This window comes from Drosophila pseudoobscura, chromosome X (genome assembly GCF_009870125.1).
Source record: "Drosophila pseudoobscura strain MV-25-SWS-2005 chromosome X, UCI_Dpse_MV25, whole genome shotgun sequence".
NCBI lineage: Eukaryota > Metazoa > Arthropoda > Insecta > Diptera > Drosophilidae > Drosophila > Drosophila pseudoobscura.
In genome coordinates, this window is record NC_046683.1 from 1,390,905 (window position 1) to 1,415,233 (window position 24,329).

Genomic DNA, 24,329 nt, shown 5'->3' on the forward strand with positions numbered 1-24,329 from the left:
GGAATAGGATTATGTGGCCATTGATGTGTTTATGCATGGCATTTATTATACATATTGTTGGTTTTTCTTTCCAAATGCATTTGCTTTAACTTAATATTAGATTATAATTTACAATTAAAATACATGCTGTGTACACTGTTGGAGTGCGGTAGGAGGGGCCACCTAATCGAATGGGGGTTATCCATTCGAACACGGAAACGCATCGCAAAGAAAGATCATTTCTACGTTTTGCTAAAAACTGAAACAAATTATATACCGAATGGGTAGTGGAAGATACTCGTCATTTAAGTAAATTTACAATAGAATTATACTAGAACTTTGGGGTTTTCACTTTTAAATGATTCCATTCGGAAATGCAATCGTGTTTGGCAGTCGCGTGCCAGGTAAGGTAATGAAAACTTTCGACAAAAAAAAAAAAATTAAAAAAAGAGTGACCCCCCCTCATGCCACTCATCATCATCATTTTCGTCTCTCTCTTTCTCCCTCTCTCTCGCTGTCTCGCTGTGCTAGCGTCGCTTTTTGACGCGTTCAATGTATTTCGTTTTGTTAAGGGCACGATTGCCGGCATTGGGATCCATCATGCGCTTCCAATCGGTCTGCCCCACCACAAAGCCAATGGCACGCATCTTGTCCTGGGCGCGCTTCTCCTCGATGTCCGCCCAGCGCACCTGGAAGGGAGACGAAAGTGAGTAAAGTGTCCTTGTAACAGATGGTTTGGTGTGCATTTAGGGAAACGTTTCAGAATTTCCAGCTAATACTCTATAGGATATATTCCCATTCTACATTCCTTTAAGCGACGATTTCGTAGACATATTTAATATCGAACTTTCTATAACTTTTCCAATATAATCGTATAATATTTAAAGTCAAATATCTCTCTGCTTTAGGATCGAATTTTCTTTTCATCTTTTAAGTTTCAGTGCAATCGTATGACAAATGCCATATTTTAAAAGTCTTCTTGTCTAGTAATTTCCATTAAAATCGGATAATACATACAGCTCGAAGAGTCCCATATAATGGAATGTACAGCGTGTCACAGACATCAAGGAATCACTTCTTATAAACAACAACAACTTCATATAACAAAGCCACAGCTAGATAAGAGTTACCTCAAAATGGAATATCTCCACCTACTGCTGTCCTCGAATATCAAATATCTTTGTTCCTACAAAACCAAGTGATATTAAACTTTAGGCACGACTTCCTATAACCATTATCTAACTATCCTTTAGGTTTGATAGTAATCGCTTAAGTAAAACATGGCAAGAAGAGACAACAGTACTGTGCATCTACTATTTCTATCTCTTTTCTTCTAATGCTTTTTTTCTTCTTCTTCTAGAGATCTACGTGTATCCTTCGTTTATCCTTTATCCAAAACTCACTCGCTTCTTGCCATCGACTGATGTTTTTGGTGGCTCCCAATCGTCCAGCTGCAGATATTCGGCCATGCTGGCTGTCTTGCTTTTCTTCAGGATTCGCATGGTGCCGTCCAGACGGGCTACAAGGATAATCAGGATAATTCAGTGAGGAGAACCTATGAGGGGCCAGGGGTGCAGGCAGGCAAGACTTACCTAGATTATCCTCGGTGTTGTCGCTTTCCCACTTGCTTTTCAAATTGCCAAACTGCACGGAACCACACGGAACAGAACCACCGATTGAATAGAGGGAGTAGAGGAAGGGGAGAACGTGGAAAAGTTGTTGTTGTTGGTTTGGAAAAGGATCCCCCCCACACTGTATGTTTTTGGTTTTTGGTTTTTTTTATTATTGTTTAAGACTTACATCGTAGCAGATATCATCGCCGTTGCTGTCATCTGTCGTTCCGTCGACAGCGGCAGTGGCGGCGACGGCGACGGCAACGGCACTGGCAGCGTTTGCGGCGGCGGTGGGCACAAGATCCCCAACAAGCCCAGTGGCTGATGCCTGGGCATTGGTGGCATTCGAAGCAGTGTCCTCGCTATAGGCATTATCATCCTGAAATAAATGAAGCCGCCATAAATCAACAAAACGTTCGCTTCGTTCGTGTTTCAGCCTTTTTGCAGCACATTTGCAGCCTTTACTAAAGAGCTTAATAATAGGATCGATCATTCATTAATAAGTTTTCGATTCACAGATCTAAAGTGAATTATAGATGGTGTCATGTCATGTCGCTTTCGCATTCGCTTAAGAACTTATGTGCTAGAATCTTGGCGATACAGAGCGCATATCCATATCGCAATATCGGTATATTCATAAGAATCAAACAATCAATTATATTCATTGCATTCCACATATGCCACAGAACAAAACTTACGTCTAAGAGCTTCTATCTCTAAATTATAATCCCTTCTGTTCTACCGTTCTACGACAGAGGGGCAGAGTAAAGGTTAAAAATGTGTTTGTTTTTTTTTTCGAGTATTCATAAGTGACTAGATTGAGCGTCGACGGTGGCGGTGGCGAGAGCATCGGGGGCACTGGCCTGCAGCGCCTGTAGCCTGCCGCCACGTGTGGGAAATCCTTAACAGATTGTGGTTACAGGCTACAGCCGGCACAGGCCAGGGACCCACGGTCCTCCCGCCCCGTCTCAGTTTGCAGGACGAGGATCATTCTCATTCCCGCTCAACGCGAGAGAACACGATGAGCACGAGCCTCGGATGATTCTAGGGCATAGTTACCGTTGCCATATTCTCAACATCTTCCATCTCGACCACATTCTCCAGCAGCGTGGCCACGTCCAGCTTGATGTACTGCAGCGGCGTCTCGTTCCAATTATCCAGCGCCAACTGGATCTCCTCTGTGGTGCGCTTGTGCGCATTGCGTCCCAGACAAGTCTCCACATCGCACAGAAGGTCCACAATGTACGGCTACAAAAAGGGGATATATACAGATATACAGATAGATGGCTATTTCCCAGGACTCACCACAAAATTCGAGTCCTTTGCATGGCAGTAGAACTCGTTGAGTGTGCGCAGCGAATTGTTATTGCAATCCACAATTATAAAGTCGTACAGATTATCGCTAAGCGTCTTCTTGAACGATTTGATCAGGTATTGCATGTAGGTCTCCTCCATGGTATCATCGTACTCGTACAGCAGCTCCTTTTTGGGTATCTGTGGCGGCGGCACAAGGGAAGGAAATTAATAAAAAATTCCAGGCACCAGCCACCAGGCACCTTTAAATTCAATATCTCGAGCTCGATTCCCACTCACCTTCTTCCCCGTTTTGGGGCACTTCTCCTCGTAGTCATTCTCAATGATGAAGTAATCATCGATGCTGAGTATACGCGGTGTGGCCCCGCCCATTTCCAGCTCCTTTTCCTTGATAAGGCGTGCCACATAGGACTTGCCGCTGCCCGGTGGTCCGCGTAGGATAACACAAATGCGCTTGGGACGCGTCAATCGGCCGGGCGACAACAGAATCTCATCGATCGATATGGTATTGTGATTCTCGTTCGTGGGCACACTCATCTCCAAATGTGGGGCAGGGACATGGCCGGCGGGTACATCCTCATTGGCCTTTGCCTCCGACGGAAACAGAGATTGCGGCGCAGAAGGAGCATCCACCGATGACGACGGCATGGGTTCTGTTTTCGGTATCAGTGGGGCCTCGCCCAGCATGCGACGCTGCGGATTGGCGGGGAAGGCCTTCTTGAAGGATTCTCCGCCGTAAGAGATGCTATTATTAATGTGCATCGATGGCGGCGATGGCAGGGACTCATCATCGCGCATTTCCACGAGATTACTGTAAAGATTTCAAGCACGGATTCACGTTAGATAGTGGCTCCCGTGGCTCCTGTGGGTCTGTGAAACGGGACTTACTCTTCCCCATCGGAGATATCCTCGAGATCATCGGACTGCTTCAAACTGTTCTGTCCCTGCGGTGGGACAGGTGTCTAGGAGGAAGGGGGAAGAATAAACGGCGGATTAGGTATCAAATCAATAGATCAGAGATGTGGGAGGGGGGCTTACCCCCTTGGGTTTACCTGCTGATCGCTCTCTTCGGACGGAATCGTTTGAAGCTGACGACTCTGATGCATTTGCAGGCGCTCCTGCTGGCGCAACTGTTTCTTTCTTTTTTTGTTACGCTTGTTTAAGGCTTTTTCATTAGGTCCAGGTCCGGGTCCGGGTCCGAGTCCGGTTCCAGCTGAGGGTCCGGCTGCTCCGACTCCTATTCCTAATCCTGGTCCCATCCCCATTCCTTGCGGTGCTCCGCCGCGTCCACCTCCGCGTCCGCCTCCGCGTCCAGATCCCATCATTCTTGGTGCTAGTCCTGGCATCATTCTGCCGCCCACTGGGCCATAGCCATTGCTCGAGGCGTGTCCATAGTCAAAGGTCTTCAGGGGCCGAAATTCGGGCAGCCCATCGCCAGATGATATCGAGGAGGCAGCGCCTCCCCCGCCCATTGTGGCCGACTTGTGGCCATAGTCGATGACCTTGGGGGCGGGCGTCTTGTTCTGGTAGTCGAACACCTTCATGGGACGGTACACGGGTTCGTCATCGTCCTGGTCCTGGTCCTGATCCTCGTTTGGCTCCACCCGTGAATGTGAATGAGAATGAGAGCGGAATGGCGGCGGCCCCTGTGGCCCCAGTGCTAGTGGATGCTGCGGCGGCGGCTGCTCCGGTCTGCAACGTGGGGGCAACGTGGTGTGTTGGAAGAGGTGGGGCGTGGGGCGTGGTGGGTGAGTGGAAGGGACGCAGTGGCGTGGTCGTGGTATTGTCGGTATCAAATATCGGTATTTTTTGTTGGTATTTGTTGCAGTATTTTTAACGGTATTTTACGGTGTTTCGGTTGGCATTTATTGTTGTTGTTGTTGATATTTCGATTTTTTCATGGATTTCGATTATCGATTATTATCGTTTTTTTTAAATTCGATTTTTTGTTCGTTTTTGAGGTTTTTTGTTTTCAATGTTTCAAAAACCAAAAGAAAAACACTTGAACTTTTACTTTTCTTTGAAATTTACCAAAACAAAAAAAAACGTATTGAAGATGTGCGGGGCTGGGTCATGGGGTGGCCGGGTCATAGGTCAGAGGTCCTAAGCTTTGCAGAGAGAATTTCACACAGAAAAAAGCACGGACAAAGAGGAGAGACCAATGCCTCTCTCTATAAAAGATATTCGAATTTGGACCCTCAGTGGATGTTTCCCTCCCCGCCCCTCCACACCAAGGACCCCTTACAGAGAATATGTGTATCGATAATTAATCGGAAAACTTTAAGACTCTTGGATAACCCTATGAGAGGAGGAAGGAGGCAATACACCTCATATTCCATCAATCAGCGGACAGGACAAGGAATACATATTGTACATATCGGCATACTCTTTATTTATTTCCTTATTTATTGATTTCCTTAAAACTTTCGAATTTCGAGGCATACAGTGCGTTTCAATGGTGTATGTATATACGGGAGGGACATCATATGGCTTATACATTATAGAGTTTTACAGTAGTTTACAGCTTATCGACGTTTTTGTTGGTCGGTCAGTCATCGAATATTGAGCTAACTATCGATAGCTACCGATAAAACAATTTTTGCATTTTAGATATAGAGAGACAGATAGACTGAGATTGGGAGAGACGAGTTATCGACAATAAAATCCATATCAATTATCGAATTTATTAAATTTATCGAACGGTTACCGAAACGTTCTGTGTGTGTTCTGTTTTGTATCGCATCCAATAAAAAACGCATAAATACCGTATATATTGTGAATATTGTAAATCTTTAAGCTATCGATCGAACACATTGTTCGAATATCTTAATTATTAATCATCCATCTATCGTTCATCGTTCATATATCGTCTATCGTTAATCAAAAAAAATTAATATCGGTCTGGCAATAATAGTATATGGCGTGGGGTTCTAGGGCTATCTATATTTATGGTTTCTTATTTGCAGTTCATCTGATCTTTCATTTAGAAGAGTTCTATTTTGCCCTAGCGACTATCAAACGCACTGTACACCCCACTGTACACCTCTCTGTTTTGTAATTTTAATTTGTAAACAGCAGACCGACCCCAGACGACACTGGACACTGGTACTTTTGCTATTGATGTAAACGATACCAAAGAATAGAAAAGACTGGGGTTTCAGCATTATATGATATATACATTGAAAGATAGATAGATAGATAGATAGATAGATAGATAGAATAAACGGACTGACAGACTGAATCGACATCGGACAGTTTTCTCTGGTGTTATTCTGGGTTTAATTCCAACCTTAATCTCCAACATTGATTTAGTTTGATGTTCTTTTATTGGTATATATATTAAATATATCATTTTCGACTTGCACAACTTTTAACTTTCAAAAACTTCGAGTCAGATACAGAGATAGAGTGAAGAGAGAGTGAGAGAGAGTCAGAGTTTGAAGAGAAGGCAAAACGTTTCGAGGAAACGAAACAAAAATACGAAAAAAGGTAGGTTAGGTATTTAACAAGGCGGAATTGTTACAAAGAAAATACAATTGTTTTATAAACCAATTCATTTTGGATGTTAATTGTTTTTGTTGTTTTTTTTTCAAACTCTTTTTGGGACCAATTAAGGATATGCTAGAGGTCTAGATCTCTGTTTCTGTTCTGTTGTGTTTTTGTTTTCTTGGAGGATGTTTACTTGGTGTGTGTGTGTGCTTAATTGCTGAATTAATCTACTATATAGCTCTATATAGTGCTATGTGTGTGGTTTCGATTTTTCGATCTTCATAAGGTCTGCAGAAGTAGAAGAGGAAGCTCTGAGGCTGAGGCTGGGACTGAGAGGCTGGGGGTTCAGAGGGCCTGATCCTCCATCCCCACTGCCGCTTCTTCACTGCTTCCTTCTCTAATACTCTCTCTCCTACTCCTAGATCCTGCGCTGCTTCTGCTGCTGCTGGACGTTTCTATTGGTCCTGTTTTTGAATTTTGCTTGGACTTGACCGCTGCTCAGACCACGCGGACACCACAAGACACCATTCATTCATCGTTTGGGACCGCATGGGATCGTATGGAATCGCATGGATGTCAGGATGCATCGATCGATTCACCCACCAACCCAACAATCAATACCATATTTCATTATTTTTTCGTTTTTTTTTGTTTGTTTTTTTTTTTTTGGTATTTTTAACAAAAGTTTTGTGTGGTATATTTTTTTTTGTTTCGTTTCGTATTTCGGATTTTTTTTCAGTTGCATAGAAGTAGAAGAGAAGAAGAGAAAACGGGTATGGAATATAAATTCCAGCATTAACGATAACTAGAAAAAAACATATCGCCTGCACATAATCTACATTAAAGGATTTTTGGGGGGACAGAGAGAGAGAGCACAAACAGACAGAGAGAGAGAAAGACAGATAAAGAGAGCGACAGGGAGGGGAGTGGTGGTGTTGGAAGGGGAGGATTGAGGAAGGTCAAACGACGACAAAACGACGGGGACTCGATGGGAAGAAAGATCTTAAAAACGCCTGGTAACGCCCCGGTATTTATTCGGAAATAAAATGGTATTTAAGAGTGGTATTTATCTGGTGTTTTTCCGGAATAAGCTAGTATTTAAGTTTGTTATTTTTGTAATATTACTTCGTAAATAGTAGTCTGAGTGGTATTTAAGTGTGGTATTTATCTGGTATTTTTCAGGAATAAACTAATATTTAAGTCTAAAATTTTTCGAAATAAGCTAATAGTTATGTGTGGTATTGTCTGGTATTTTTTCGGAATAAACTAGTCTTTTATGATCGGACAAATTTGAGATTAGATCTTGTCTAAATTTCAGTATTAAGCTTAAAGAAAAAAAGACATTTCCGCAAAAAGGAGAATGCAGCAGCGCCCTTCGTTCGAGATTCGCGTCATAAGTAGCTTTTGCTGAAGTCAATCGTATCTTTATAAAGATTAAGTACATGAGAAAATCTCACTCTGTCTTTCATTTCACGTAATACCATAATTATTCCCAGCTATTCAATATTCCCAGCTATTTTATCCCTCAAGAGTCAAGTCCAAAAGTGGAAGAAAGTATTCCCAACACCTAATTGTAATTCAAAGGATTTCTTATAGATTAAAATGGCAGGTGGATGCAACAAGAGATCCCTTTAACGATTCATCAGAGAAAGACTCAGCGAACAGACAAGACGCTCGGTCTGTCGGGGAAGCAGAGGGATATGATAGCCCTTCTTGAAGGGTATTTTTTAGCATTAGCATTTTGATTTTTTACGCACAAGAGATCAAAGTATTCTGATGTTTGATTTTGCGTTAAGAGAAGAGTTATTCATAAAATGTTAAGAGTTCTAGAGTGTTCTATTTTTGGACACATACCCGTCATCCCATGGTTTCCGGTTTCCAAAGTTCATCATGTTTCCGCCTAGGCCTCCACTGCCTGGTCCTGGTCCTGGTCCAAAGTTTCGACGATTGCGCGGAGGACCTCCGCCCAGGTCCTCGTCAAAATTGGGCATCGGTGGACCGGAGTTGCGCCGGAATGGATTATCACTATTGTTGGGATTATTCGGGGGTCCTCCAGGTCCTCCACCGAAGTTGGGTCCTCCTCCAAAGTTGGGTCCAGGACCTCCAGGACCACCAGGGCCTCCACCAAAGCCAAATGGATTAAACGGTCCCGAGTCATGGCCGAGTCCAGGGCCAGGTCCACGGAACTTCGGACCAAAATTGGGTCCAGGTCCGGGTCCGGGTCCAGGCCCACCGCCACCGCCTCCGCGATTGTGGGGCCCGAAATTGGGTCCGAAATTAGGACCAAAGTTCGGACCATTTGGTCCATTATTGGGGCCAAAATTCGGTCTAAAGTTGGGGCCATTGGGACCAAAGTTGGGTCCTCCAGGACCAAAGGGCGGATGTGGGCCACCGTTTGGACCGAAATTGCGGCCGCCATTAGGGCCAAAGTTGGGTCCAAGTCCAGGTCCAGGTCCAGGTCCAGGTCCTGGTCCAGGTCCAGGTCCATGTCCAGTTCCGTGTCCAGGTCCGAAATTCCTGCCATTCGGCCCGAAGCCGGGGGGACCATTTCCATCGAAGTTCTTGCTAAAGTCCGTGAAATTATCGCCCGGAACCTGCCCGGGTCCCATTTGATTCATTTGATTGGGACCAAAGGGCCCGGGGCCATCTCGAAAGCCAGTACCAGGACCGGAATGAGGACCGGTACCATCGCCACCAAATCCACGATGCAGCCGAGAATGCTGATCATCCATGTCCAAGGGTCCACGGCTACGGCTGCGTGCGTCCCCGGCATCGCCACCGCTATCGCGACTCATCATCGACTCCCTGGAGTCCTGCGAGAGCTTGTCCACATTCCCCGGCGATTGAGACTGCGAATGGGAATGGACTTTCTTCTTGCGCTGCCATTCGGCAAAGGACAAGGGCCGTCCCTTATTGCCGGCGCTTCCTGCCTCCGATGAATCGTTGGCTCCTGCTCCTGCTCCTGCACCGCCCTTCTCGCTCATCCGCTCCTGGGCCTTGGCCACTGCCTGTGTGAGATTGTTGATGAAATTGGGATCCTTGAGGGCAATGGACACATTCGCCGGCAGAGATTCGTCCGCCGTCTGCTTGGCGTCGGCCTCAGCAGCGGAGGGGACTCCTTCGTTCACGGCTGCCGAAGCAGCGCCGACGACGGCTGCTGCCTGATCACCAGGGTTCTTGATGACCACATCGAACAGCGACGGGATCTTCTTGTTGTCATCTGCGGCACCTCCGCCGACGCCCGGCTTGGCGCCGTCCTCGACCAGATCGAGCCCGGGGATGCCATCGCTCTTCTTGAATATGCTTGTCATGGGCGTGTCCACCAGCTCCGAGTCTGGCTCTGGCTCATCATCGTCGTCGTCATCGTCCAGTGAAATGGTGAGAATATTCTCCTCCTCTTTGGTTTGCTTCGCCGGTGTGGAGGTGGCAGCGGCACCCTCGAACCGCCGCTTGCCAAGATTAGACATTGGTACAGGTCCAGGAGTAGGCGCAGACGAAGGCTTGCTCTTCTGCTGATGCTGATGCTGCTGCTGTTGCTGCTGCTGCTGCTGATGCTCTAGGGGCTTCTTGGGCGACAACTGCTTCTGTGGAGATCCAATCTTCAGCGCCATGGGAGGCTCCACGACATGTTCCCGGCGCATGGGCGGCGGCTGCTGCTGGGTCTCCTGCTCACGACGCTGCTCGTGATTCCCGCCTGGGAATGGACCAGGTCTGCCGCCGAAGCCAGGTCTACCGCCAGCTCCAGGTCCAGGACCACCGCGATTGGGACCATCAAAGGCAGGTCCAGGTCCTCGAGCTCCAAAGGGTTCTCTCTCAAAAGCAGGACCTGGTCCGTGTCCCTGTCCGTCCATTCCAGGATCACCTCTGTTTGGACCCTCAAAGGATCCACCACGGAAGCGTCCGCCACCGTCTTCCATGTCTTCGATGGGATCTTTGCTGCCCATTGGTCCGACTGGTGGACCATCTGGGCCACCTCCTCCTCCTCCTGGACCTCCACTCTCTTGAGCCTGACGGCGACGACGCATCTGCTCGCGTCGCTCGGCAATGCGACGGCGCTGCTTCTCAAACTCCTCCTCGTAGCGACGGTACTCGTCGCGATCCGGATGATTGGCATTGGCCCGTTTCCAGTCCTCGAACTGCTGCTCCCACTGATCGAACAAACGATCGAAGCTCGCCTCATCCAGATCTGGCCCAGCAGGAGCTCCTCCTCCTGGTCCGCCTCCGCCTCCTCCACCTCCACGTGGATGCTGCTGCTGCTGTGGATTGTTGTTGTTGTTGCTGTTCCTTTGACCAAAGTTTCCACGATTCTGGCCACCGCCATCGCTGTTGGCACCTCTCTCTTCGATGTATCCCTGATTCTCCCAGCGTCCCGCATTGTTGTTGTTGTTGGGCGGAGGACCACGGCGGTTGTTTGCCCCATAATTGTTGCCAAAGCTCCCAGAATTATCGGGAACTCCTCCGCCAGCGCCACCGCCATAGCTGTTGTTGTTATTAAAGTTCGATCCTCCTCCTCCTCCGGGGCTATTGCCAAAGTTTCCCGAGTTTCCGCCAACGCCGCCGGAATTTCCAGCAATCGATCGTCCAGGTCCAGGTCCAGGTGGGCCTCCGCCGCGACCACCGCTAAATCCTTCTTGATTTGAGAGAAACTCCTGTCCAGAATTCTGTGTAAAAGGATTCTGGCCGCGCTGCGCGGCAGGGCCATCTCCTCCTCCTCCCGCCTGCTGCCCAGGTCCATCGCTCCAGCCCTTGCGCTGGAAATTCGGGTTCGATTTATTTCCATGACGCTGCTCCATATCGGGATTACTCGTAGACCAACGATTCATCCGCTGATTGTTGCTGCTGCCCCCCGGCGGCTGTTGCTGCTGCTGCTCCTGCTGTTTGTCCTGCATAGATGGGGGTGGTCCATCCCAGCGTCCCCGATTAGCCTCAGCCGAGGACGACGGCGGCGGTCCGCTCCAGCGATTGTTGCCATCCCCACCCTGCGGAGGCGGGGGTCCGTCCCAGCGTCTGTTTGTATCGGCGGCAGGTGGAGGCGCTCCGGAATTCCAGCGATTGTTTGCATTCCCTCCAGATGGGGGAGGTCCCTCCCATCTGGCGGGTCCTACGGGACCGGGACCTGGACCTGGACCGAGACCTGGACCTTGACCTGGGCCTGGTCCAGGTCCATCTGTGGGCCCCTCCCACCGTGGTGCATTACGTTGCGGAGGCTGATGCTGCTGCTGGTTCCATTGGTTCTCCATGGCATTGGGCGGCGGCTGGCGCATCTTGGGATCAGCGCCCATAAATGCAGGCGGCGGCTGCTGCAGATTGGGAAAGGGATTCATGTTGCCCTGCATCTCGTTGGGTGGCTGACTGTAGCCTCTTATCTGTGGCTGTGGCTGTGCCATTTGGTTGTAATGAGACGCCGGCGGTGGTTGCTGGAGATGCTGCTGCTGCTGTGCCGCCGGTGGGACGTTGGGCCACATATTGGGATTTGCCTGATGCTGCTGCTGGTGCTGCGGCTGCTGCATGTAGCCTCCGGGATGGGCATTCTTCTGCGGTGGCGGCGGCGGTGGTTGGCTGTACATCTGCGGCTGGGCCATAATCTTGCCCGGCATTCCAGCTACCGCTGGATTGGGGGGCACTTGAACGGGCACTGGAGCCACCGCCGGCGGAGCCTGGTAGTATGTCTGTTGTGCCGGGGGATAGCCCTGCACTCCCGGCTGTACTGCCACAGCGGTGGGCATCACGACAGCTGCTGCTGCTGCTACGGGCGCTGGTGCGACAGCGACGGCAGTTACGGCCGTGGGATTTGCACCACCAGCTGCTGCGGCAGCCATCTCCCGTTTGTACTGGAAGAACACAAGCAAACGAAACGAATTAAAAGGGGAATCCTCCACAAGGGGGGCAGTAGTAGGTCACACACCTGCTCGCCGTATTGGGCATGCCACTTGGCATACTCCTGCTGGTAGGTCTGCCACTGATGCCAGTGGTGCTGCAGCGCATACTGCTGCTCGGGGGTCATGGCCGCGTACTGTGCAGCCGTGTACTGTTCATAGGGGTTGGTGGCCGTTTGGCCAGCTGTGCTGTAGGGGTTGCCTCCAAGTGCCGCAGGCATGGTGACTGGTTCAGCGGCGGCGGCAACAGCGACGCCGCCGGGCACCACCGAGGTGACTGTGGATGGCTGCTCGGCGGGCGGCGGCGGTGGCGGTGCGTCGGGCAGAGGTGGCGGTACCGAGGGCTGGGGTGGTGCAGCCATTGGCACGGCGCCTGGCACCAAAGCCGCTACTGCAGGCCATTGGTTCCACATTCTCACTCCTCTTTTTTTTCACTCTTTAGGTCGCAAGGAAATGGGTTTTTTCGCATTATGTTATTGTCTACTGATTGTACATGTGCTCCAAATACATTTTAGTCATCACTTAACTTACCCCAATGTTTTTTTTATGTAATTTGCAACAAAACTAATTTCCGAACTGAAGAAAAAGTAAAAATTCCACACACTTCGCCATTTTTGGCTTGAAAATTAGAGATGTGGTTCGGAAAGTTCGATTACCGCAATACGCATACGATATCAATAAGAGATATCGATAATGATATTGGCTATCGGGTTAGAACATAAAAAAATATTTATTGTCTTATATCGATAGCAGCTCGACCATCCGACTAGCCGCTAAACCATCGAGTCCTATACGTGTTGATATAATTAAATACTTAACATTTAATATGTTATTACTTTCCATATTATCGTTAAATTGTATAATTTGTAATATTCAATGCACAAAGAAATCTATCGCATGGCAGCGATACTTATGGCCATCACTATCGATAGCAGAGCGCGACACGTGCTGTTTTCTTTTTATTTATATTTCATATGTGAAGACAAATCGCAATTAAAATGAGCGAAACAAATGGAAAGATCAAATATATGGTAGCGGATACCACAGCATTCATCAATGCAGTTCCCCTGAATGTAAGTCGACTGCGAGATCAAACAATAACGCTGTAACCAATCATTAAATCCGTTCGTTACCAGGAATACGCCGAGTGTGTTCTCACTGTGCCCGATGTGGTGGCCGAGGTGCGCAATAAACGCCAGATACGGCGCCTCTGTGTGCTGCCCTTTGGCCTGGAGGTGCGTGAACCGCGACCCGAAAGCGTCAAGCACTGTGTGGAGTTCGCCAAGAAGACGGGCGACTATGCCAGCCTCTCTGGCATCGATCTGAAGGTGATCGCCCTCTCGTACGAGCTGGAGAGCGACAATGTGGGCACAGAGCATCTGCGCAAAGAGCCAGTGATGGCCCAGACCATTGCCTCCAAGGAGGAGCCCAAAGAAATGCAGGAGGCCAACAATAAGCGTCTTGTGGGTTGGTACATGCCCGAAGGCGAAGAAGGGGAAGGCGATGAGGACGACGATGATGAAGATGTTGAGGATGTGGATGAGGATGAGGATAATGAGGATGTAGATAAGGAAAAGTCTGTAGATAACGTAAAAGCTGCCATTGAGGCTCAGATCAACGGATTGGCGCTGCCCACCGAAAATCCCCCCGAGACAAAGGAGGATGACATCTCCGAGGAGGAGCTGAAGAAGCTGCTGGAGCAATTGAGCTGTGATTCCGACGCCCCGGAGTACGATCTCCTTGTGGCCCAGGCCCAGACAGAAGAGGATGAATCGGAGCAAGAACCGGAACAGCAATCCTCCAACAGCAATCAGGACGATGACGTCGGCGACGACGGCTGGATCACCCACTCGAACATCAGGAGCGCCAAGAAGGCACTCGAGGGCAAGGTGGAGTCCGATGCGGTGCCCCTGGTGGCCTGCATGACAACAGATTATGCCATTCAGAATGTGCTCAAGCAAATGAATCTGAACTTGGCCGCCCTCAATGGGCGCATCATCAAGCAGCTGCGCACGTATATCCTCCGCTGCTACGCCTGCTTCAAGACCACCAGCATCATGACCAAAGTCTTCTGTCCGAACTGCGGCAACAAGACGCTCAAGCGCGTCGCCGTCAGCCTGGATGAGAACGGGAAGCAGGTGATCCACATCAATACGCGTCGCCCCCTGACGTCCAAGTACAAGAACCAGAGCCTGCCCAAATTCCAAGGCGGCAAGCATTCGCGGAATCCCATTCTATTCGAGGACCAGCCCATGCCGCGCCAAATGCCGTCGCGCGTGGCCAAAACGAAGACCAATGCCATGGACGAGGACTACATAGCCGGCTACTCGCCATTCGTCCTCCGCGACGTCGACTCCAAGTCGGCCATGCTCCGCTCCAAGGGCAATCTCAAGGAGTGGGCGCGAAACAACAACTTTGAGGAAGATCGTCGTCGCAAGCACTACAATCGTCTCTACAAGTAGCGGGGGATCAGGGTCGGGGTGTCAGGGAGGGGTCCATAGCATAAGCTTTCCATTAATCCGTGTAATCTGTGTTTATTTCGAGATTAAACGCGTTCTACAAACACACACACACTTACAGCCTGACAACCAGCTTGGAGCCGTAGTCTGGCAGATTGAGCTGGTATTTACGCTGAAGGGCGGGCGGCACAAAGCGTCCGCCCAAGTAGTGATGCTCTCCTTTGAAGTGCTCTGCACAGAGCTTGGGGGCCGTCAAGGAGATGAGCAGCTTCGGTTCAAAGTCGCACTCGCTCTGCTTGCCCTTCTCCACATCCCAGCCGCTGGGTATGTCCACACTGCGACAAACAAAGAGACCCATTACAGATCTCTAAAGAAGCTGCTGCTGCATTCTCACCTGGCTATTGGCACCTTTGTTTCCTGCATCATCTTTACCAGGGGCACAAAATCTTCGCGTACCGGCGGCTTGAAGCCGAAGCCAAACAGGGCATCCAAGATCAGGTCATAGTCCTCCTCGGCATCTGACACAGAGGGGCACTTTTTAACGCTGGGTATCTCCATGTGGTGGCACTGATTGGTCAGATTCTCGTACAGCGACATCAGTGTGGGTTTTGGATAGTAAACGGTCGGCTGGTAGCCCATCAACGACAGATGCCGGGCACAGACCAGACCATCGCCCCCATTGTTTCCTGGCCCACAGACGACCAACACTCGCGGATGGGTCTGGGCGGGAAAGCACTCGGCCACGGCATCGGCACAGCTTAATCCGGCCAGTTCCATTAGCTGACCCACATGGAACATCTCGAACAGATCGAGATCCAGTTCGATGGCCTCGCTTTGACTCAGATACTTGACCATATTTTTGCAAGATTGCAAGCTGAAATGACGTTTTAATTGTTGGTTTTGTCGTTGCTGTTGCTTTTCGATAATTGCAAAAGGCGAGAATGGCAACCGGCTTTGCGTGTTTTTTCTACGCCAAAGCAGTTGACAAGTCCTTGGGATGCATCCATTCCACCGGAGACATTGCCAGCTAGGCAAGCGCATATTTCCTCAGTTAATTTAGTACTTAAATAATTGAAAAATTACAAACAAAATATTAACTATTATTAAAATTACATCGCTATGCAGCTGGAACAAAGACAAGTCTATCGATAGCCTCAAGCGATAGTTGAACGCACAACCGATGACCCGCTATTTGAATCAAATTTCAAACGTTAAACACTTTATTTGTTCTTATATCAGGTACACGCTAAAATACAACAAAATATGTTCTTTCAGATGGCTTCGCGGGCCCGACCATCACTACCACGACCCCCGCAGGTCAGCTCCTGCTCCCTGTGGCCGCTGTGACGTTGCTGGTGGATTTCCAGGGTCTGTCGCGTGATGCACGGCTTGTTGCATTGCGCACAGGCGTAGGGCCAAAGAGTTTTGTCATGGCTGCGCATGTGGGAGGCGAGCCGCTCCCCGTCGGAAAAGCACTTGGAACACACATCGCAACGGGAGGGTCGTTGCTGCTGATCGCTGGCGTGCAGGCGCTCGTGTCTTACCTGGGAGGCATGCGTCCCAAAACGCTTCTCGCAATATACGCACTGGAAGCGCCGCTGGCCCTCATGCACCACCCGCACATGACGACTGATGGCGCTCTTGTGGCGGAACAGCTGCGGACACTGCTGGCACTTGAATTTCTCCCAACTGGGGTTGTGTATGCGCAGATGGGTGAGCAGCTCCGTCCGCGTCACCTTGGCCACGCCACAGTGCTCGCAGACGTGCTCCTTGCGCTGGGCGTGCCGCTTCAAGTGCTCGCCCAGTGCATTCTTGGTGCTATACTGGCGGTTGCAATGCTCGCAGATCAGATGCTGTGCCTCCTCCAGCTGCTGCTGGGCAGACCCGCTGCCGCTGCCCCCGCCGCTCCCCTGGGACGACGGATGGGAGTTGCGCATGTGCGAACGGAGCTGCTCATAGCGCGTGAAGGACTTGTCACAGTTGCGGCAGAGGAATGGCTTGGCATGACCTTGGTGCACGCTGCGGATGTGGGCCTCCAGGTAGGGCAGCTTGTAGACCTGCTTTCCGCACTGGTCGCAGGCCAGGGACCCCCCTCCTCTCTTGCTGGACGATACTGAAATCGAGGCGGTGTCGGTTGCCTGTTCGGCTGCATCTGCCGACTCTTGCTGAGTCAGCTCAAGCTCCTCCTCCTCCTCCTCCTCGCTGTCTCGGGGCTCGTCTTTTATCGAAACATCGCTGGGCAGCAGCTGAGGAAAGACGCTAAGAGAGCATTAGGCAAACGAATGTTGGCATAAACAAGTGTCGTATATCAACCAGCTGTGTTTCTAGGTGCGGCGGCTGTGCCTCCCCCCCGGCTTCTCCTGCGACGGAATTTTTGGCCTGCGCTTCGAAGAGTGGAGTCAGCTTTTCATTCGACTCTTGGGCAACCTTGCACAGTTCTTCGAAATACTCAATGGCGTTGTAGCAGAGGGCGCATATCTGCTTAGGAAAACCTTGGGGCTGCTCCAGCACATCGATGCCGAAAAACTTCTTTAGCATGTGCACCGAACGCGAGTGGAGGTTGTCCAAACTGTGGTCAGAGCGGTGCTCCTTGAGCTCGCGCAGTTGCCGCAGGCAGATGCGACATTGTCGGGCTATATTGGCGATGGTAAACATTACTCAGACGCGACCAGTTTTAAACCGAAAAACCCGAAAGATGAATAAAAACCGTTCGCGTCGTGCTGCAGCGATCTATAGATTAGCGGGCGGAACGCCCGAAAGGAGTTATCAGCAGACAAATTTTAGTTATTCGTTCTTCTTTTCCTCCGCGGAACAGTGTTGCCATTTTAGCCTATTAACGACTAGATCTAGCTTATTTGAAAACGGATATGCTTGAAAAATTATGAAAATGCTTATAGCTCTAAATCTAGCCTTTTTCAGATTTCACTTTGCTTATGTTTTCCCTTTTATAATCTACATTTATTTTTAGATCTTTTTTAAGGAAAATCTAACGAAAAGTAACTTGTACATATTTTGGTGTATCATGGTATTTTATACTTCATTTACGACCAACTTGGACGAATTTAAGGAGCTGCGCAAGGTACCTGCGGATCAGTAATGGGCTGACTTCTGCTTTTGCAAATGCACATTAATTCAAAACTTTTTTACAAACGTCAACCTTTAGGAACAAAGAATTGAAGGCATTGAATATAATAAGATTTATAAAAAATCTATAAAACGGAAGCACATGAGTCGCTTATGTGTGTGCAACAGATCATAATCGTTCCAGCGAAAAGAATACCGATTTGAATAATAGCGAATTGTATGAAATAATAACACAATTATATATGTATGTAAATATTTATGTGTTGTTTTATTTTTAGCATATTTTCTACAATTTTTAGCTTGCTCAAAATCTGGCAGCACTGTCGCGGAATCAAACAATAAGTATTGTTCGCGAACGACGTCCAGCGCTGGCGAAACATCGATAGTAAAATATCGATACAACTCTTAGCGATGAGCGGTGACTTATGTGACATGATCCCTGGGCAACAGTTTGTCATTAGAAAAAAAAAGTATATTCCAATTGAACTGGAAATGCACTTTTTATTCAGATATATTATAGAAGTATTGATATATGTGGCAGTAGGAAGCATTTCTGACTCCATAAGTATTGTTGTTCTGCTAAATTTATACTGTGACTGTGACTTTTCTCTGTGAAGTGAGGCATCAATAATCGATATTTCGTACCCTTCACATCGGTTTTCCTGACATCACTCATTTCTCTATCGGAATCGGAGCTGAGAACTGTGATTTTTTGTGTGATCGTTTGAAGAATTTCCTGAATAGTTTTTGGTTAATTTGTTAATAGCTTCTAAAGTAAATTGAGCACGATGTCGCTAAATCCCCAGTACGAAGATATTGGCAAGGGCTTCGTCCAGCAGTACTATGCCCTGTTCGACGACCCGGCAAACCGTGCAAGCGTGGTCAATTTCTACAGCGTAAGTTTTTCTGTGTCTTTCCTGGCCTGAAATGAACGCTTTAGTTTGTGAAACTTTGCGGGGGTGTCGCTGCAGCAGCGGTAGCAACAATTGTATAGGTGTTCTCGGCTGCAGCTGCGCCTCCTCTTGGCGCACAGGTGACGTGCGTTGCGCCCTTGAAAAAGTCCACCTTCTCTCATGCAGCCTCATCCGATGCGAATATAAAAAAGGGCGCGCAAATGAAGAAAATCATATATGAGAAGCCTGGGTTGATTCTTCTGATTCTGAGCGTCTTCTCGAATCTTCCCATCGGTCCGGGTACACACATACACCCAATACACGCGCGCCTGTACTTATATACAAAAATCTTCATATATATATGCTGCGAGGCCTGTGTGTGTGTGTGTGTGTGTGAGTACATATGTACGATGTGCGATTTTTCAAGAAACAATTCTCTTTCAAGGCAACAGAATCCTTTATGACCTTCGAGGGCCATCAGATACAGGGAGCTCCTAAAATATTAGAAAAGATTCAGGTAAGTGTCCATATATGTTCTGTATACATATCTTTAAGAAATTATTCAAACATTGCCTCCCATTGATCCGCAGAGCCTGAGTTTTCAAAAGATTACAAGAGTAATAACCGCTGTCGACTCGCAGCCCACCTTCGATGGAGGAGTGCTCATCAATGTCCTGGGACGTCTGCAGGTAAGCTCTAAGGGTTCACAACACACCGCAAAAAGGGGAAGCCAATCGAAAGAAGTCTCGGTGCAATTTCGAAAATATGCGAAAATGTACCGCTACGGCTTCGTCCGACTTTGCACGCGCTGCTCGATCAGGGACGCGTTTAGATTGCTTCGATCGCAATGCCTCCCGACATACACAAAATATATATACATACATATGTACATATATATATCGTATATTTCAAATAAAAAAAACTCATCTAATGGAACAACAACAACAAAACAACAGACCGACGAGGACCAGCCGCATGCCTACATACAGACCTTTGTGCTGAAGCCCGTCGGCGGTAGTTTCTTTGTGCAGCACGATATCTTTCGGCTATCGCTGCACGATGTGTAGCCCCCCGGGCAGTCGTCCTCCTCTTCCCTCCACCACTACCAACAAGAGAGCAATCGGGCACGAGGCAGGCCAAGTAAAAAGAGAAGCGACACTTTTGTTGAGTTTACTGCTAAGAAATCCAAGAATACCTCAACTTCAACTTCAACCTCAACCCAGAAACCCAACTAAGACACAAAGCCCGTCTGTGTATCCGTCTCCGTATCTCCGTCTTTTGGTATCCGAATCTAACTCGAACGTAAATCCGTAACGTAACGAAAGTACATTCTAAGCGTTAACTCTGCTGTTTGTCATATTGCTGTTGCTGTTGCTGTTACTATTTTCGCGTTATCATCTCCTTCCTTCTCCCTCTTTCTGGCCTTCTAATTTTCAAAAACCAAAATACCATCTCGTGATTCTTTAATCCCCATAATTTACAGGTTTCACATTTTATTTTGAGCATGTTTTTCTTTTTTGTGTTGGATCTTAACATTGAAAAGATACTCCCGGTACTCGACGAGTGAGTGCGCAAAAAGGGTTTACTGTCTCTCTCTCTCTCTTTCTATGGCCGTGTGAATGTCGAACATTTTAGAAGTTTTAACAAGAGAATATATATGTATCTATACATAATATAAATGCAAAAAAAAACTTTTTAACCATGTAAAAAATCTCGTGAGTAGCGGGTATATCTGATGTCCGGAATATCACTCCGGCCGTATCGTTTTTCCTCACTTTTCCGCTAGAACTTTGTTTTTTTTTTGCTTTTCAATTTATTTTTGCACGCCTTTTAATCGAAATTCGGTAAAACAATTTAAGGAAGATTAAGAATTATTGGATTTCTACCTTTTGCAGTGCGACGACGATCCCCCGCATGCCTTCTCGCAGGTCTTTATGCTGAAGGCCAATGCAAACTCGTTCTTTGTGGCCCACGACATTTTCCGTCTAAATATACACAATACTGCATAAGTAATATCCATAAAAACACATAACCACACCCAAAGATGCGGCACAGAACAGAGAACAAAACGGAAAAGCTCAATAAAAAAATCAGACAACTCGTCAAAAAAAATTATTGGAACAGCTCAGCAACACTACAACATAGAAAGCCAGCCACAGCTTTGAAACATCAACAAAAAATCAACAACAGAAATATAATGTAAAAAGAAAATCAACCGCAGCTTCATCAAAAGCATCGCATGGCTGTGTTTTCTTTGTTGTGTTGTTGTTATGCTCTCTAGAAACAACAATGTCCACAACACATCAATGTCCACAATTCAACAACAACCACAACAACAGCAGCTGCAGCAGCTCAACAACAACAACAACAACGACTAGCTCAATCAATGGATAGGGTGGAGGTCCATGCCTATGGCCAGACGCATACGCAGTGCCGCAGCAAGTTCTCACGTTTATCAGGAATGAACAAAACAGAGTAAAAAAAAGAAATTAAATTCTAATTACTATTACTATTACTATGTAAACGAAATGAGCGATCGCCGCGCTCCGATCCCCTATACATATTTTTTTCGGACCATTTTCCATGTCAATGACTAATTTAAAAAGCGGACGATTTACTTTTTATTGAGACTAAATCTCACACAATAACAGACAAATTATAACACTTACATTTAAGCGAGTTTAGGGGACAAGGACGATCATATTGACGAGAGTAAGAGAGTGACTGACGTGTATGCAAATTGTACGAGCAATCTTAGAATGTGTGTAAAGCAAAAGCAATTGTTAAAATCGTCTGATGCGTTCGATCACAGAGAGAATCGATGCATGCGAGCTGCTAGAGTAGCTAGCAGCGTCTCCCATCACTCTCTGGGAATCAAGGGCATCTAACAGACGCATGGAATCGCTGAAGACTAGATCTGAACGTATGCAAATGTAATCTAAGATGCGTTTCTGTGGCGAAGGCAAAGCAATCGAAAATTATTGTAACTATCATAGATGCATCCAATCGTTTCCAATTGTGTTTTAAAATCTAAGAATGCACCCAAAGGGGCAGCGCTAAAGTGACTAAAACCTCTGCAGTTGTATTAATCTAAGACATCACCACCATCACACACAGCACAGCACGTTGGGTAGGTTCGGTAGGGGAGAACTTGGGGGAGCTCGCTAGTAAGTTGTAAGCTATTCAGTTGTATGTGTGGTTAGTGTTATTCTAAAGAGCGAATGTTTGAGTAAAAAATATATAAATAAATGAAATTAAATGAACGCTAAATCTGAATCTGAATCTGCGACTTATGGACTATTAAATGCGTATGAAAGAAGCAATAAAAAAACACAAAATAAAGGTTGTGTGAGGCCCGTTCACTTGTCCCGAAAGGTGAAGATGGCATCGAATCCAAAGAGCACGCCATTGACGATAGACAGTGAGGCCTTGATCAGCGCCAGGTCGCGTGTCCGTGTCCTGAAAGAGAACTCCCAAGCCTCGATGATGAACACACCGCTAGCCACGAATAGGGCGCAGCCCATGACGCTGAAGAATATGTCGATGCGCTTGTGAATGGGTGCCCGCATCAGAACGCCTAAAATGATGGGAGGATGATGGATTGGAGTGATATGTATCAGCGCCAGGTATTATTTGAGCACTTACCAGCAAATACACCAATCACCACGATAATGTAGCCCGTGAAGGTGCCGGTGGCCAGAAATGATGTCATAATATCGCGATCGTTGAAGCTGTAAAAGTGCAGCACCAAACAGGCCACGGCAAACCCCTAAGGAGAGAAGCGAGATGGCATATTGAGCTTTGCTTTTGAGCGGATATGCGCTATCCAACACTCATTGGGTTCAGTGTTCGTTAAGGCTAAGCGCGAAATTGTTCAAGCATGGCGGATATACGAAATGATGAATACTCATTGATTCAGGTTTTTTTCAGACCGAAACTTCTCAGGACTAAAAACGAGCTATTGTTGGTTAAGGATAAGCAACTTTTAAACAAAAAAAAAACAAACATTAAAAGGATGTCCTTTTCCCAGGATTCAAAGCCAGCTATATCCGGGTCCAAGCCAGTTGAAATGGCATTCTTTGAAGAATAAGAGTACACTTTAATATCCTTATGAGCACTTTTCCTCTACCACTTTTCACTCGTAACATTCCCACAAAAGATCACTTGAAAAAAATTATTTACCAATTCCAGAAATTTGACCACATTGAGGCGACCTTTACGTTCACCGTGCGACATTTTATGAAACTGTTGCCGATGGTAGTCCTCGAAGATGTGATCCAGTTTGAAGACGCTCCCTATTTCGATCCGTTCAGCGTGTACACGACCAAAGCGGAACGTAAACTGATTGCTGCTTGCCCCCGTGGATGCTGTGTGTGGCAAGCGAGAGGCTATGCAAATCTCTGATGTTCTGCAGCAGATCGGATTGGATTGGATGACCAGCGAACGAGCGCGAAATTAATTAATTACACTTTTGGGCGGCGGCTCGAGAGGACCCGAGAGGAAATAGGCTTTTCATTTTGTGGCTCTGTTTATCTGCTGTTTATCGTGAAGTGGACACCGCCTGGCGTGCTTTTCTGCTGTAAGACGGAACCGCAACCAGACATCCCACAGTTTTACAGAGCGCACTTAAGGAAGGCCCCCTTGACTGGCTGAAGAGTGGGAATAGGAATGGGCATGGGCATGGGGCGGGGATGTTGTGTGCCTCATAATTATTGTTATGTTTGGGGCAGAGCACACATTATTTCTCGGATTATGAAATGATTATGATTCTATTATGATGCGGCCCCATATTGCTACTGATTTGCTACTAGAAGGTTATGTCAAGACTTATGCCCCGACTCTCTGGACTGAGAATGGGGGAATGGGGCCATTAGGTTAAGTTGCTAATTTTGGAGGGGCAGTCCCCATTTTTAAAGCATTCTTATAGATTTCTATTCACATGATTGGAAAAAAGAGATTGGTTGTAGTTTTATGGCAGCATTAACATTTTTGTAATCCATTATGTACCAGTTTTGGATCAGGTTTGCATCAGAAACCCGTTTCTATCTATTTTTAGAGGAGAAGTGCATCTGAATGCTATAGATTCATAGAAATATCTGATTGTGGAGCGCTCTTCAGAGGATTCGCAATTTAAAAAATGTAGATGAATAGTTAAAAGGGCCCAACTTTTAAAAGTTTCTTTTTTATAATTTCAAATGATCTCCCAACCTTAATGAGGAGAACGAAATGCTCTTATCAAAAAAAACACAAAGCTTTGAAGCACCTGCTGATATGATACACCGCTCATATGAAAATCTATGTATGTACCTTTCGACCTATTTTTGAACCTTTCTTATCGCTCCACTCCCTCGATTAATCCCCTTTCCCTACCTTATGCACGGAACGGGAGGGAGCTTCGTTTACGATTCTCGCAATTTTCCAGAACGAAAGCTAATTGAGCTTTGGAGCTTTTTGTCTTTGCAATTTTACGCTAATTACCGGCAATTTGTATGCTTTTGTTGTTTCATTTAATTTTAATCATAGCAAAACGGGTATTTAGTAGATAAATACCCTGTTAATTACATGCCAACCCCTTGGGGGAAGTGCTGGATCTGATCATATTCGAGCCAACATGTTCACACA

At 47.2% G+C, this 24,329-nt stretch overlaps 6 protein-coding genes across 12 annotated transcripts; 2 read left to right on the forward strand and 4 right to left on the reverse strand.

Moving 5' to 3' along the window:
- Positions 1 to 4: 4 nt before the first annotated feature.
- Positions 5 to 12,949, reverse strand: ZAP3. 5 transcript variants are annotated; one of them, XM_033384499.1, is made up of 13 exons: positions 12,803 to 12,949; positions 12,301 to 12,707; positions 11,562 to 12,226; positions 8,250 to 8,852; positions 3,959 to 4,598; positions 3,795 to 3,868; positions 3,186 to 3,717; positions 2,898 to 3,086; positions 2,652 to 2,840; positions 1,780 to 1,971; positions 1,572 to 1,623; positions 1,383 to 1,498; positions 5 to 668 (listed from the first exon to the last, which is right to left on the reverse strand). In XM_033384499.1, the coding sequence occupies exons 2-13, from the start codon at positions 12,682 to 12,684 to the stop codon at positions 507 to 509; spliced, it is 3,798 nt and encodes a 1,265-aa protein (XP_033240390.1). In that variant the 5' UTR covers positions 12,685 to 12,707; positions 12,803 to 12,949; the 3' UTR covers positions 5 to 506. The 5 variants fall into 5 exon arrangements, with proteins under 5 accessions (XP_033240390.1, XP_001354419.3, XP_033240389.1 ...); XM_001354383.4 differs by having other exon boundaries at positions 10 to 668; positions 8,250 to 12,226; positions 12,803 to 12,948; XM_033384498.1 differs by having other exon boundaries at positions 10 to 668; positions 8,250 to 12,226; positions 12,301 to 12,941.
- Positions 12,950 to 13,179: 230 nt separating this feature from the next.
- Positions 13,180 to 14,838, forward strand: LOC4814394 (RNA-binding protein NOB1). The gene is made up of 2 exons (XM_001354384.4): positions 13,180 to 13,344; positions 13,408 to 14,838. Exons 1-2 carry the CDS (start codon positions 13,270 to 13,272, stop codon positions 14,731 to 14,733), a joined length of 1,401 nt encoding a protein of 466 aa, XP_001354420.3. The 5' UTR covers positions 13,180 to 13,269; the 3' UTR covers positions 14,734 to 14,838.
- On the reverse strand, positions 14,786 to 15,825 carry Naxe (NAD(P)HX epimerase). Its single transcript, XM_001354385.4, has 2 exons — positions 15,125 to 15,825; positions 14,786 to 15,065 (listed from the first exon to the last, which is right to left on the reverse strand). Exons 1-2 carry the CDS (start codon positions 15,769 to 15,771, stop codon positions 14,846 to 14,848), a joined length of 867 nt encoding a protein of 288 aa, XP_001354421.4. The 5' UTR covers positions 15,772 to 15,825; the 3' UTR covers positions 14,786 to 14,845.
- Positions 15,826 to 15,927: 102 nt separating this feature from the next.
- LOC6901075 (zinc finger protein 134) lies at positions 15,928 to 17,581 on the reverse strand. The gene is made up of 2 exons (XM_002134518.3): positions 17,044 to 17,581; positions 15,928 to 16,976 (listed from the first exon to the last, which is right to left on the reverse strand). The coding sequence occupies exons 1-2, from the start codon at positions 17,383 to 17,385 to the stop codon at positions 16,002 to 16,004; spliced, it is 1,317 nt and encodes a 438-aa protein (XP_002134554.1). The 5' UTR covers positions 17,386 to 17,581; the 3' UTR covers positions 15,928 to 16,001.
- Positions 17,582 to 18,465: 884 nt separating this feature from the next.
- On the forward strand, positions 18,466 to 21,970 carry Ntf-2 (nuclear transport factor-2). 3 transcript variants are annotated; one of them, XR_001452996.2, is made up of 5 exons: positions 18,466 to 18,710; positions 19,153 to 19,224; positions 19,298 to 19,396; positions 19,664 to 19,847; positions 20,603 to 21,970. XR_001452996.2 is itself a non-coding variant. In XM_001354386.4 (4 exons), exons 1-4 carry the CDS (start codon positions 18,603 to 18,605, stop codon positions 20,714 to 20,716), a joined length of 393 nt encoding a protein of 130 aa, XP_001354422.3. In that variant the 5' UTR covers positions 18,476 to 18,602; the 3' UTR covers positions 20,717 to 21,728. The 3 variants fall into 3 exon arrangements, 2 of the variants coding, with proteins under 2 accessions (XP_015042260.1, XP_001354422.3); XM_001354386.4 differs by lacking the exon at positions 19,664 to 19,847 and having other exon boundaries at positions 18,476 to 18,710; positions 20,603 to 21,728; XM_015186774.2 differs by lacking the exons at positions 19,153 to 19,224; positions 19,298 to 19,396; positions 19,664 to 19,847 and having other exon boundaries at positions 20,603 to 21,728.
- On the reverse strand, positions 21,316 to 24,324 carry LOC4814357 (uncharacterized). Its single transcript, XM_001354387.4, has 3 exons — positions 22,890 to 24,324; positions 22,353 to 22,476; positions 21,316 to 22,284 (listed from the first exon to the last, which is right to left on the reverse strand). The coding sequence occupies exons 1-3, from the start codon at positions 22,941 to 22,943 to the stop codon at positions 22,067 to 22,069; spliced, it is 396 nt and encodes a 131-aa protein (XP_001354423.1). The 5' UTR covers positions 22,944 to 24,324; the 3' UTR covers positions 21,316 to 22,066.
- Positions 24,325 to 24,329: the final 5 nt, after the last annotated feature.